The sequence below is a fragment of the Anomalospiza imberbis genome, chromosome 11 (assembly GCF_031753505.1).
Source record: "Anomalospiza imberbis isolate Cuckoo-Finch-1a 21T00152 chromosome 11, ASM3175350v1, whole genome shotgun sequence".
NCBI classification, from domain to species: Eukaryota; Metazoa; Chordata; class Aves; order Passeriformes; family Viduidae; genus Anomalospiza; species Anomalospiza imberbis.
Window position 1 is genome coordinate 10,822,289 of NC_089691.1, and position 12,436 is coordinate 10,834,724.

Below are 12,436 nucleotides of genomic sequence, written 5' to 3' on the forward strand. Positions count from 1 at the left end.
TGGTTTAAAGAATTAAATCATCGTGGGAGGCTGTTTCTTCCTAGATAGACAATCTAGAACCTCTGATGCTAAAAAGACGTTCTTCTTGTACTTCGAATTTTTTTGTGTGTGTTCCAGAGGGAAGTGTGGCACATTTAGTACAAAAAATTGTAAGGCTTGATAATGACTTTTCAGAGGTCTGGGCGACCACTCCCTCAGGCTTTTCAGCTGAAAGGGTGAGGGATTGCCAGCAGTACTTTGCAGTTCCCCTGCTCCTAGTGCCCAGTGCCTGATCGGTCACAGGCACAGATGTGTTTTTAGGTGCATTTCTGTTGACAAAGAAATTATTGGTTGTTTTGGGTGTGTGTATATTTTTTTTATTTTTAGCTTGTCTGAAGAATCACATTCATGGGCACAGGTGTTAATAGTGTAACATCCTTGATGACCCTGATGGAAAATAGCTAGGAAAAAAGCCAGCAAAATACTTCTGCCTGTAGAAAGCTGTACCCTGGCAAGCTTTGCCATATTGGCAACCTGTCTAATCTGTAAATCCAAAGTACCTTGCATGAGATTTTTGCCCTCGACTGAGATGTGTGAGTCATGGGTCACTACGTTTGGTACTGCAATTACCAGGTCCTTGAACGCTTTGTCTGCCCATCCCTCTGCTGGGGTGGTTCTGCCATCAACCTGTGAGAAGGTTGCCTCTTGTTTTGAAGCCAGTAGGACACAGGTAAAGACATGAATGATGTCTTATTGCCTATCAAGATCAGCTCATACATTCTCTCCCATTGCTGGCTGACCCATCTCCATATGTGGATTTCTTAAGTTTAAAATAAATAATCTTTTTCTTTATTGTGGAATTGTTGGTCTCAAAGGAGCACCAGAATAAATCAGCCTTTGTTCATGAATACGAGTATTTAATTACTACTTGCTTTAAAAGTCCTGATCCAGGAATGCATTGCAAATAAATACAGCCTCCTCCCAGGATATTTTTGCTCTCACTTTGTTGGAGGTATGGCTTGGCAGTGCCTTGAGTACAAATATTAAGCTCCCAATTGTCAGATTTCTCCTCTGTGCTGGAAAATTAATTTTCCATCTTTGTATGCAGCTGCACCCTTCTCTTTGGTGTTTGGTTTCCAGTTAATTGCATTTGTTCTCTGCATGGAATGCTGAAGTTCAAAACACAGACTGAAAATAAATTAAATTCAGTAATTTTTTTTTAAGCTTTGGTCTGCTCTTGATGCAGAGAAGTCTTTGGAAAAGCAAGGAGGAGTGTATTGCTCTGGTGACCTGTTGTTTTCAGTATGAGGAGCTGTGTAGTGAACTCTCACTACATTCTATTTGGGTAATATTTGTGGTTTGGACCTCTTACAAAAATATCTTGTTTAACATGATTAAAACTAGTGCGGTGTCTTTTGTACTAAGGCAATTCCTTCAGTTTGGACTTGTACTCTTGCATCTTTATTGGCTGCCTTGAATTTATATCACGGTAGCTTAAAGTTTATCCTCAGCATGGGCATTTTAGTTTAGCAATGTGCTGAACATTATTTTCCTTGTGACACTTGTGCTGTGTGAATTAATAGTTGGAGAATAGATGATGGCAGTAAGCAAGCAAACATTGTTCTGTGCAAAGGAGAGGTGAATTAACTAGGCCTGCTGCAGATGTTTGTTTAAAATAAGTAAAAAATAAAAATACTGTAGTGCTACTAGACAAGTCCTTTCAGATGGAATATGCCCCTTAATAAAAGGAAGGGAGGAACTTTCGTAAATTTTTCAGGATATTTTGAGAGTTTTTATATATATATATAAATAATACCGAACCACTGCTGCATTGCATGTAGAGGTATCTGTGAAATCTGATATGCGTGCTTTTCTTTACCTGAACATGTGATCATTGGGAGTTTTCTCTACCATAAACCAGCAGCAGTATGGAATTAATGATAGTTGGTAAACACAGTGCCTTGTGTGGAAGGAGCAGAAATGAGAAGTAGTTTGAAATAGTTTCAACAACTCCCTTTACTCTCTAAGAAGTTGTGAAGTCAGCATGTGCAAAGAGATTCTTTTGTGCCAGGAGTAGAGGAGCTTTGATGTAATGATTAACTAATTTAGCAACTTAGCAGTGAGTAGCAAGACAATTAAGAAGCTTTTGCAGTTCTGCACCTGCCTTGAAATGTTGGGTTATGTTGGGAGTTGGAGTTTCCTGATAAACTAAGGAGCTGCCTCATAACCTTTTGCTTTCGTATAAGTAGTTCTTCTCTTCTGGCGGAGTATCTGGTAATCTTGGCTTCTGTTGTGGTTTCTCTCCAATTTGCTTGCAAATGAAAATGTAATTGTTTGCTGATAGAAGTTCAGTAGTGCAATTTTCTTAAGGAAAACTTCCTTTCAATTAATTTTTTGCTAGTGATTTAGTTACCTTGTTAGCTGGAGATTTTTGAGGAAGCAGAAACAATGGATAATGTTGGTGTCGGATTTCTCATTCTGAGTATTTACTGACAGATGCTGACAGTATTTCAAGATTACTTTAAAAAATAAGTTTTTCATTTGTTTTCTTCTTTTTCTGTAGTTTCTGGTTATTCTTCAACGTTTTGCCATAAAAACAATTAATTTGGTTTCTTTAGTAGGTGTTACAGAAACTTGATTTTAGTTTTTGTTTATCTGACAAGGTCAGATAAAATCCAAAGACCAGGAGAGATTTATGCATTACCTCTGTTCTTAAATTAGGGCAAAGCTCTGTCCAAACATGACAAACCTTCTCTTTATGTCATACTTTTCATTGCAGTAGTCAGAGACAAAACCATACTTTATTTTCCTCTTGCGCTTCATTAGGTTGGCCAAAGAATGTTAAGCATCAAGTTTAACAATTTTTTGATTGTGGATTTAAGAATAAAAATTTTTGTTTTCTGAATGGTCTTAGTGTTCTTCATTAGTGCAGAATATTTATGGGTGGTTTTGCCTCCTAAAGGTAAGAGTAAGTTGCAGTATTACTTTACAAACCTTTAGAAACATGTACGAAACATGTATTTGTAAGGAAATTAAGATTGTGTATGAGAACCTGCTCTTTGCAGAGCTTATTTATTTTATCTGGAAATATGTGTCCTACAAATACAGTGTTTGGGAATTCGTACATGTTGAGAACAAATTACTTATTGCAAGTTTGAGTGTGCCATGTTGCCGAACTCTAATTACGTTTATGAGAGTAAATAATAGTGTTTAGCTTTCATTCTGGGTTTATAGGAAAGTACAAACTTTAAGGGCATCAGGATTGATGAGTAATTCAGCAATATTTTACACTTAGAAGTAATTAGCCTGAAGAAGACTGGATTTCTGTGTAATGGCCTATTAGAGTGTTTTATTTCTTTATTTTAAAGCTGTGTTAAGTTGCAGTATATTTCAATAATGGATTGATACAAAGAACACAGTAGCATTAAGTGAAACCTTGGGAAGTCACCTTGGCCATATGTTTTCCCCAGGGTCCATGATTGATGTGATGATAGAAGTTGAGATAAATTACACAAAATAATCAGTGGTGTCACATGATACATGATATGTGGCTGTACAAATGTCTTGTGTAATGAGAGGCGGAGCTTCTTTAATGTAATAAAGCAGGAAACTTCTTCGCAAGTACTATTTTCTTCCAGAAACATGTTTTAATCTACTTTTTTACTGGTTTTATGAGTGCATTGCAGAAGTCGATGTTTTAATACGGAGCAGGAAAAGTTCTTTTGAAGTCTCTGGGTGTTATGTAAGATAGTGTCATCTATGACAGCAGTAAGACAAAATATTGTTTTAGTATTCTAATGAGTCAATTTGAGCACCTTGGGATGATGTGTGAGTAATCATTTCCTGGGAAGCTTTCTGTTGATTGTACTTTATTGTTAATGTATTCTAGCTTTGCAGTTAAAGTAATGATGTACCTTAAAATTCTCTCAGCATTTTCAGGATGGGATTAAAATAGTACTTGAGAATTTTCATGTAGGCTGAAAATTCAGTTTCCTCGAGAATATTGTATATAACTAGTACTGAGTTGGGTAGTTTTCTTGTGGGAAACTTTTGTGCTTTGTGTATATTCAGAATGGAATTGCATATTTTCTGAAAGTGTTAATATCCTTCATGTCTTCTGTGATTCATGTATGAAAGTTTTATAGCATGATGTATGTGAAGGGACAGACTTTCATTCTGCTCAGAAGAGAATAAATACAAAATTCTTCTAGTTATCCTGAAACCATCCAGCACTTTTAGCAGGTTTGATACTCAGAAATTTTTGTGAACTGTGAGGACAAAAGTTAAGTAAAAGAGACATTCTAAAGAGTAGTAATTAGTAACTATGGTGACACTGTAGCAAGTCAGTTGGCTATATATAAACCAAATTACTTGTAAATTAGAACTCTTCCTCTACATCTCTTCCTTTTAAAAATAGCTTTTTGCATCAAAATTAGTGACACTGATGTGTAGAGAGATCTATTTTTGGTGTCGTGTTTTTTGGCTTGAAATTTTTGGTATCTATCTTGTCATTCTTCTCCTTTTGACAGTGAATGCCTCTTTGGACTATTTGAATAATCTAGGGATAGATCAGGACACCGGCACATGAGCAACTTCTACCTTTTGCAGTCACTTCATTCCACACTTCGTGTTTCCTGCAGAAAATTTTATTTAGAAGAGGAATGAATATTTTGTATCATGCCTGGGATTGCTTCTGCTCACATCCTTCGTCATGAATCTTCTACCAGAGTGTTCTAACTACAGAATTTTGAGGACGCCTTACAGCATGATAGGGAGTGTCCAGGACTACTTCTTCTGTGACTTGGTGTTGTACTACATTTTTCCATTATGGAATGTGATTGCTGGGAGGTGTTAATTTCACAGCTCTCAAGTTAGGCTTGGAATGTTTGTTTCTAGAAAATACTTAGTGTTACTTGAATGCTACCACTTCTGCTGAAGGAGAACTGGTAGCGTTCAACTGGTGAAGGCAAATAGGTTAACAAGGGGTGCTATCCTTTGTGATATTGTTTCCATTCCCATTGGTTGTGCACAGTCATAGTACACAATCATAGAATAAAAGCTTTGTTTTCAGTTTAATCTGTTACTTCAGTATTGGTGTATATGTTATATTTATCATCTTATATGAAGGATTCTTTCCTGTATAAACTGCTATCACCATAACACTAATGGAGTTTTTTCCAGATATTTTCTTGTTTTAGGTGTTTGGATTGTTCCTTTCAAAACAAAATAAATAAAAGCAATCTGCGAGTGAGTTAGTGATGTTCATACAGTTCTGCACTGACTGGTGTTGAGGGATTCAGGAATTGTAATGCAATTTGTTTACTTACTTACATTTTCACAGAATCACAGAATGGTTCAGATTGGAAGGGACCACAGTGGGTCATGTGGTCCAGTCTCCCTGATCAAGCAGGGTCATCTGAGAGGATGCAGCACAGGGTTGTGTCCAGATGGTTCTGGAATATCTCCAGTGAGAGAGACTCCACAGCCTCTCTGGGCAGCCTGCTCCAGTGTGCAGTTACTGCAGAGTAAACAAGTTCTTCCTCACATTCAGGTGGAACTTGCTGGGCATCAGTTTCTGCCCATTGCCTCATGTCCCATTGCTTGGTACCACAGATTAGAGCCCAGCTCTGACACCTCCCAGCAGATACTGACAGACACTGGTGAGGTCCCTTCTCAGTTGTCCCTTCTGGAGGTGTTCCCAGCTCCCTTAGCCCATCTTCATAGGAGACGTGCTGCAGTCCCTTAAATCATCTTTGTCATCTCTGCTGGGCCTGCTCCAGGGCCTTCGTGTCTCTGCTGGACTGAGGAACCCACAACTACATTTTGTGAAAAAACATGTATTTCGTGAAAGCAAGGATGATGTAGGTCATGGTTTCCTTAATTTTCTTAATTCGGCTTGAGACAATTGTCTCCTAATACAGAGAACTTCAGATTTGGACACAAGCAGTAGAGATTTTTTATCCTCATTTTCATATACATGCACAAATTTTGAATTGTGAGCATGGGTTTTTGCTTTTGTTTTAAACTAGAGAACTTGGATTGTGATATAGTTTGAGGTCCTACACTTAAACGTTTAGCCATTTTCTGTCCTTCTCTTAAGTATGAATTACTTGGAAAAATGCAACACTAGTGCTTAAGAATTATATTTGATAAAAATAGCTCAAACCATTTAAATAGCATATTTTTAAGATCCATGTAGCTAGTTGTAAAACTGAATAATTGGAAAGAATTGTTTAATATTTTTAGTAGCCTTTCTGTTAGTAAAGACCACTTTCTAATACAAATCAAGAATCATTGCAAAATAATTGTCTGATACCCTCTTTCTGAATTTTTGGATGTAAAGCAGATTATCTGTAACTACTTGAAGAATAGTATAGAGCTATTGACTAATAGTAACCCTGAGTCCTGAGCTTTTCACCTTCAGATGACTAAGTTGAATTGCAACTACTAGCAAATGTGTGGTTTGAATAATGATTTAGAAAGTAAATGTGATGCTTAAATGGCATCATAGGAGGTGGCATTAAGTCTGCAAACATACTTTTTTTGTGCTTTTCTTTTTTGTTAATGGTTTTAATATGCCAGAATTTAAAGTTCTGATAGGTGTAAGTGTATCTGTAAAAGTCAGCAGTTAAAATAAGCATTGCAAAGTCATATGTCATAAAAAGTCTGTGCTGAAATGTTCACGGGTACATCTTGAACGTTTGCTTTGTTCTGTTTAGAAAGGTGACATTTTTCTACTGAGGAAGGCACTAGAGCAACTCAGGGCTGTAGCCAAACACATGTTTTATGCACAATTAATTGTTGTTGTCTCTCAGTGCTGGGTATTGCCTTTCTGCCTACCTAAGGTGATTCCTCTTCCTCCCCACAAATCCATCCATTTTCCCTTCATAGTCCCTGTGTCCTTTTCAGGCAAAGTCTGCTGACCACTCACACAAAAGTTAAGCTCAGTGACAGGGCCTATAGTGAACTTCAAAACACTTGAACAACCAGGACATGGCAGGGAACACAGGGATTAATATTTTATAGCTCCTCAAATAATGTGTCTGAAAAGGCCAAACTGTGTTTATATCCAGGCTCAGTTATGCTGGCACAAAGCTGCTTTTACTGGCACCGTTTATTTTGCTTGACAACAGGTATGAGTAACCAGCAGGGTTGTCCTGGCAGTACAGACAACAAAACTTCAAGGTGTAAACAGACAAAGGAACAACTTGCTTAGCAGAAGAGCATATTCCCTGCTGTCCTTTCCCCTGTAGCCCTTTGAAGTACCAGCAAATTTGGAAGGATAGCATTGGATTCCTGGGAATAGCTGAAGCTCTTAACCTTTTCTCATCAGTGTAGCTGGTTTTACTTTAGGCTTACACTTTGAGTTAAAAACACAATGACTTTTTTTGTCCCATGCTATATCAAATAATGTCAATTTTTTATACTTTTTTCTTTTATTACTCATAGCAAAAGTGGTAAAGTTTATTATTTTTTAGAAAAGTTACTGAAAACTACCAGCAAGTTTAGCTTCACTTTGAGAAGCCCAATACTTATAGTCCCTGAAAAGCCAGCTGCCACTCCTTCACTCTGTTCAATCTGACTGGAAAATCCCTTTCTTCACAGCTGGTTGCTTTTAGTTTCATAGTGAGTGCTTGGGGTAGTTAGAATCATTTTAAAAAGGAATTTTCATAAGAACTCAGAAGTTAATGCACTAATTTTGTTTCTGAGTTGAAGGACCTGGGGTTTAGTAAGCAAAGAGCTATTAGATCTATGTGTTTAAGAAACGGAAAACTAAAGAGAAAAGCAATTTTGCTTGATGTACCCCACCCTGTGAATGACTCTTGCTTATGTAGACAAATACTTCTACTTCCTTGATAGACGGGTGGAGTTATGCAAGTGAGAGGAAAGGAATTTAGAATCTGTCTAAGCAGACCAGAATGAGGAACTATCAATTGGATCTGGAGGTAATTTAGCAGTTGAACTTCTCTGTCTTACAGCCAAAGGACTGATCTGGAATTCAATATGGTTTGCACAGTGTACTCTGCTGGCAGAGTGCTGCTCCCAAAATGAGAAAATTGTCAGTGTTCAGACTTCAAATAAGATAAAATAATACTGTAACAATATGAGAGGAAAAAATTTCCAGCCACAGTGTGACAAGTGTAGCCATGTAGGTTTGACTGTGGTATATATTGTTTTAAAGTCTTTGGCTTTGCACAGTTGGACTTGTGCACAGTGTATTTCATTTCCTGGTAGAATTCTCAGCATGCAGCAATAAATGAACTCAGTTACATTACTGCTTAGTGAAGTATTACTCCAGGGCAAGTATTCCAATGTCTAGATCCCTATTTGCTTCCTGCTTTTGAGTATTAGCTTTAGTACTCAGGGGCTGCATTTATAATGCCACATTAATTGTTCAGTGTTTATTTAGTGTGAGTTGGGGAAGAATCTTTCATCATTAACTGCAGCATTTTATGGTTTAACTGCTCTGGCTAATAGCCTTGCTGCCCCTTTGTGGTGGTAACCATGCCAAAAATGAAGGTGCCAACTCCTTACAGGTTATATTTCATAATTTGACAAAATAATTTAAATCTTTCTGGTTCAAGCTAAAGCCACAAAGGTATATCAGGACCTGAAGCTCATGAGAGTTGTATGTACTTCTTTCACAAAGGAAATAAGAGGTGAGAAAACAAATTATGAACTAGGAGATTCTGAAATTGGGGTTCTTTTGCTACATTAGTTTTTTAGGCAGTGAAAATTTATTTAATACATAAAGTATATTACTTTTTGACTTTGTGTAAAAGGCAATAGCCTACATTTTGGTACTTATTTACTTAATTATTAATGCAGCTATGGAAAGAGGCTGTTTAATTATATGTAATGATTTTTTCTTCTTCCTGCATTTTTTGATGTAGAAGTTGTCCTCTTCACATACTGAATTGCACATCTCTATGAACAAACTGCCTCAGTTTTCCAGCAATTCTCCTCACTGTAGTTCTCAGAATAATTGCCTTGAACTGCAGTTTCAAGCTGGGTTAGATGGAGTAGCAGTAATGTGCTATTAAAATGGCAAATGATGGCTGTACATAGTAATAGCAAATAATAGAAGTATTAAAAAGCTGGTCAGTTGTTTCTTCCTGTAGGTCTACTGTAATTAAATCCAGATAATCAAATCACTGAAGAAATGTGCTACTTTCAAGGTTTTCTATACGTCTCTGAGCCCATATTTTGTCTTCTCTGAGATCCTTCAGATGTGTCTCATCCTGTATGAGGCCTGTATATGGCTTGGGAAAGAAAACACGTCATGGCTTTCTCACTTGTCAGGCTAATTAAGGGGCTCTCTTCAGCTTGCCTCCTGGAAGATGCTGCAATAGTGATCATTAAACAGAATAGGTTTGTTATTGCTAGTTGGTTTTATTACTTTGAAGAAAATAGTTAACCTACATTTCATAAGTTAGGTTAAAATCTGTCCTCATTGAGCATAGAAATTGCAACTTCCTAATATCAGTTAGAATTAACATATTTTATGTGCTTAGATTTGATGTATTATGGTTTGGGATCACTACAAAAGAATCTTCTGTTTCTTTAATCAGAAAATACTAGCAATTTGTTATAAGGGAGAAATCATAGTGGTATCTAACTGCATGAAAATAAGACATGAACTGATTTAGCAGGTTGTTGATGCTCTTCTGAGTCACTGACCTAGAAGGAGGAGTGTGATTTTTATGTGCCATAGGCCAGAGCAGAGGAGACACATTTGTTCCATTTGCAAAACTGAAGAGTAACTTGAAATACTATAAATACTAAATTTGTAAAATAAGTGCATAATTCCTTGTAAAACAGGGAAACAAAAATCTGTGGTTGTTTAAATTTCCGTAATATAGTTTCTAAGGAAGGTGGACTGTACTGAAGAAGTTCATGTGTACTGATGAACTCCAAATTTTACTTTAGAATAAAATCTTCACAAATTTTGTGGAAGCAGCCTGGTAAGGTGACTGCAGTTAATTGATCTTATTAATGGCTTGTAGGTGGGAGGGCATATAAACAATAAATTACTAAAGAAGAAAGACAGGCTAGGATTTTTTTTTTGGTCTGAGATGTTATGATAATGGAGCGTAAGTTTCTTGAATGCTTTGTGTCTTACCTTGTATTTTTTAAGAAAGGAGGGGAAACCAGCACTCACACAATATATACAGCTATCCCTTGAATTAAGGATGTGGTAATACTTTAACAGTCCTCAAAAGCTGAGTTGTTTTGAATGTGCATGAGCTGCCATCTCTGTTCTACATTGGACTTGTTCAAATGAGGTACAAAAGGGCTGGGACTTCGCTCTAGAGAGTGAATTATAAAAGCAAGTATAATTAGGCCACTATATGCTGCCATTTTTTCTGTCAGCACTGGCTTCAGCACCTCTTTGTTTACCTTGCATCAGCTCAAAACTGGTTTGCAGTGACTAAACAAGTGCCTGAGCCTGTCCAGGTGATGAGGTGGTGGCGCAGCTTGGCAGTGGGAGCTGGGAAGGGCAGGAGGCATCGGCGCTCTGTGAGCTGGCCCTGCTGCCTGAGCTCGGACTGTGCTGGGAGCAGGGAGGACAAGTGGTGCTGGATTCACAGAAGGTGCTGTGTTACACAGCTGCTGTGTAAAAGGTCTGGGTTTGGGAATCTGAGAACTCGCTGTGCTTACCGTATAATTAAATAGTACATTAAAAACCAGTATGCTGGCACAAGTGCTAGTTAATGTATAGACACATTTGTTTCAGGGCTTGCACTTGATTTTTATTTCCTGAAGATAGCTTTAGTAATTATGCAAAAGGGATGGAGAGATTGACCTTTGAGAAAGATCATTTGAGCTAGTGAAAGCCAGCATGGAAGTAACATTTGAATTTGCTACCTGAAAGGGACTGGCTCAGTGGGTTTCTGAGGAATGGCTACATTAAAGAAAATTGAATCCTTTATAGCCAGATTTCAAGGCAGTGTGTTTTCCCCTCCTTAGACATCAGCTACTAACATGTGGCTGGTATTGCTTCTTTACAAGATGCAGGAAGAAGCGTATTTACAAACAGGATAAAAAGACTTGAAGAGCATCATTGTCTAAAATTTATGTGATACATTTCAGTAGTATGCACTTAAGTGGACATCAGTTACATAAGATTAAATGTAATGTGTATTTGTTTACAAATATCCTTTTGCAGTTTGAATGTTGTGTCTGCTAATGTTTTACAAGTTTTGTATGGCTGATGCTCTGCACTTCTTTTCCTGTGGTCATTGTCCTGTATTTCCTTGTGCTATCTTGTCTGAGTCTCATTTGCAGATTCTTCAAAAATGTGGTTACAAGGGGCAATGATTACTCAAAACGTTGGGAGGGATAAAAGGCAGATACGCACAGAGAAGAAAAGGGTGGGGAAGAGCAAATAAGCAGATGCATGTTTGTTTCTCCTTGCCTGTGACTCACTTTTTCATAACAGAAGAATTTTCAAATTAAGAAGAAAGCTAATTGCAAACAAACAGGAAGCAAGAAATAATTACCTTTGCACTGAACCATGAGAGGGTTCAGTACTTTCAGACTACTAAATTAACAAGCTAATTAATTTGATTGCCTTTTAAGCATATAACTTATAAAAGCTATATGATATACTATCATGTTAATAGATAGTATTTAATACTATGGAGAGTATTATTTAGAGTGGGTTTGATTATTAATATAGTGAATGCAGTCATAATTTCTTGATCTATCCATAATTTATGTTTACCTTCATCTTTATCAGGTTATGACAGAATATGGTTTTCTTTCCTTCAGCTGAAGATCTGAGGTGTATCTGTTGGGGGGAGGGAAGTCTTTCACATACTGCTTTTCATTCTTTTCACATACTGCATTTCATTTCAAACACCTACCTGAGCTTTCCTGTGCTGGCATTCCCCTTGATATTACTGAGTCCAGTGACGCAGTGGAATTCCACCTCTGTGTTTAGGGCCACTGGGTTATGCCATATAAGATCCCTATCATACCCTTGGTGTCATTTTCCAATAAATGATCTGAGGAGCCCTGGTGCTCTACTCACTGCATTTGAAACCCATTTTTCCCCCGACACTGTGGTATTGAGCTATGTATCATGTTTTTTTTTTTTTTGAGGCCTGCAATAATAGACACAATTAAAAACATGGAAAGTTTTGCAGGGAATGCTGAAAAAAGGGAAGGTCAATTGCTTTTATAAGAAAAAGATGGAAATACATTCATTTCTCTGAACACAACATCTTTTTCCCCAACCTTATGCCTGCTTTGGGACTTGATGAGATTCTTTAGGAGTGCAGGAAGCCAGTGATTTCTACCATTCCAGCAGGTTCCTGTAGCAGATGTTGTTATCTTGGAGAGGTGAGATTGACTCATTCCAATAGTTACACCTGCCTGTCAGTAGCATTCTGGTCCCCTCTTCTATGCTGTCATTGCTCAGGTCATAGCCAGGCACTCTGGTCTCCTGCTA

The 12,436-nt window shown here is 37.5% G+C and overlaps 1 protein-coding gene across 49 annotated transcripts in view; it reads left to right on the forward strand.

The window, feature by feature from the left end:
• SLMAP (sarcolemma associated protein) overlaps positions 1-12,436 on the forward strand; it is a 455,854-nt gene that overhangs the window by 381,997 nt on the left and 61,421 nt on the right. The window contains exon 1 of one of the 49 annotated variants that reach the window (XM_068201859.1): positions 7,884-7,925. The exons of the other annotated variants lie outside the window; for them this stretch is intronic. Within the exon in view, the coding sequence (XP_068057960.1) occupies positions 7,899-7,925 (27 nt within the window). The 5' untranslated portion in view covers positions 7,884-7,898. Of the gene's footprint in view, positions 1-7,883; positions 7,926-12,436 lie in introns of those variants that run through there. 49 annotated transcript variants of the gene reach the window in all.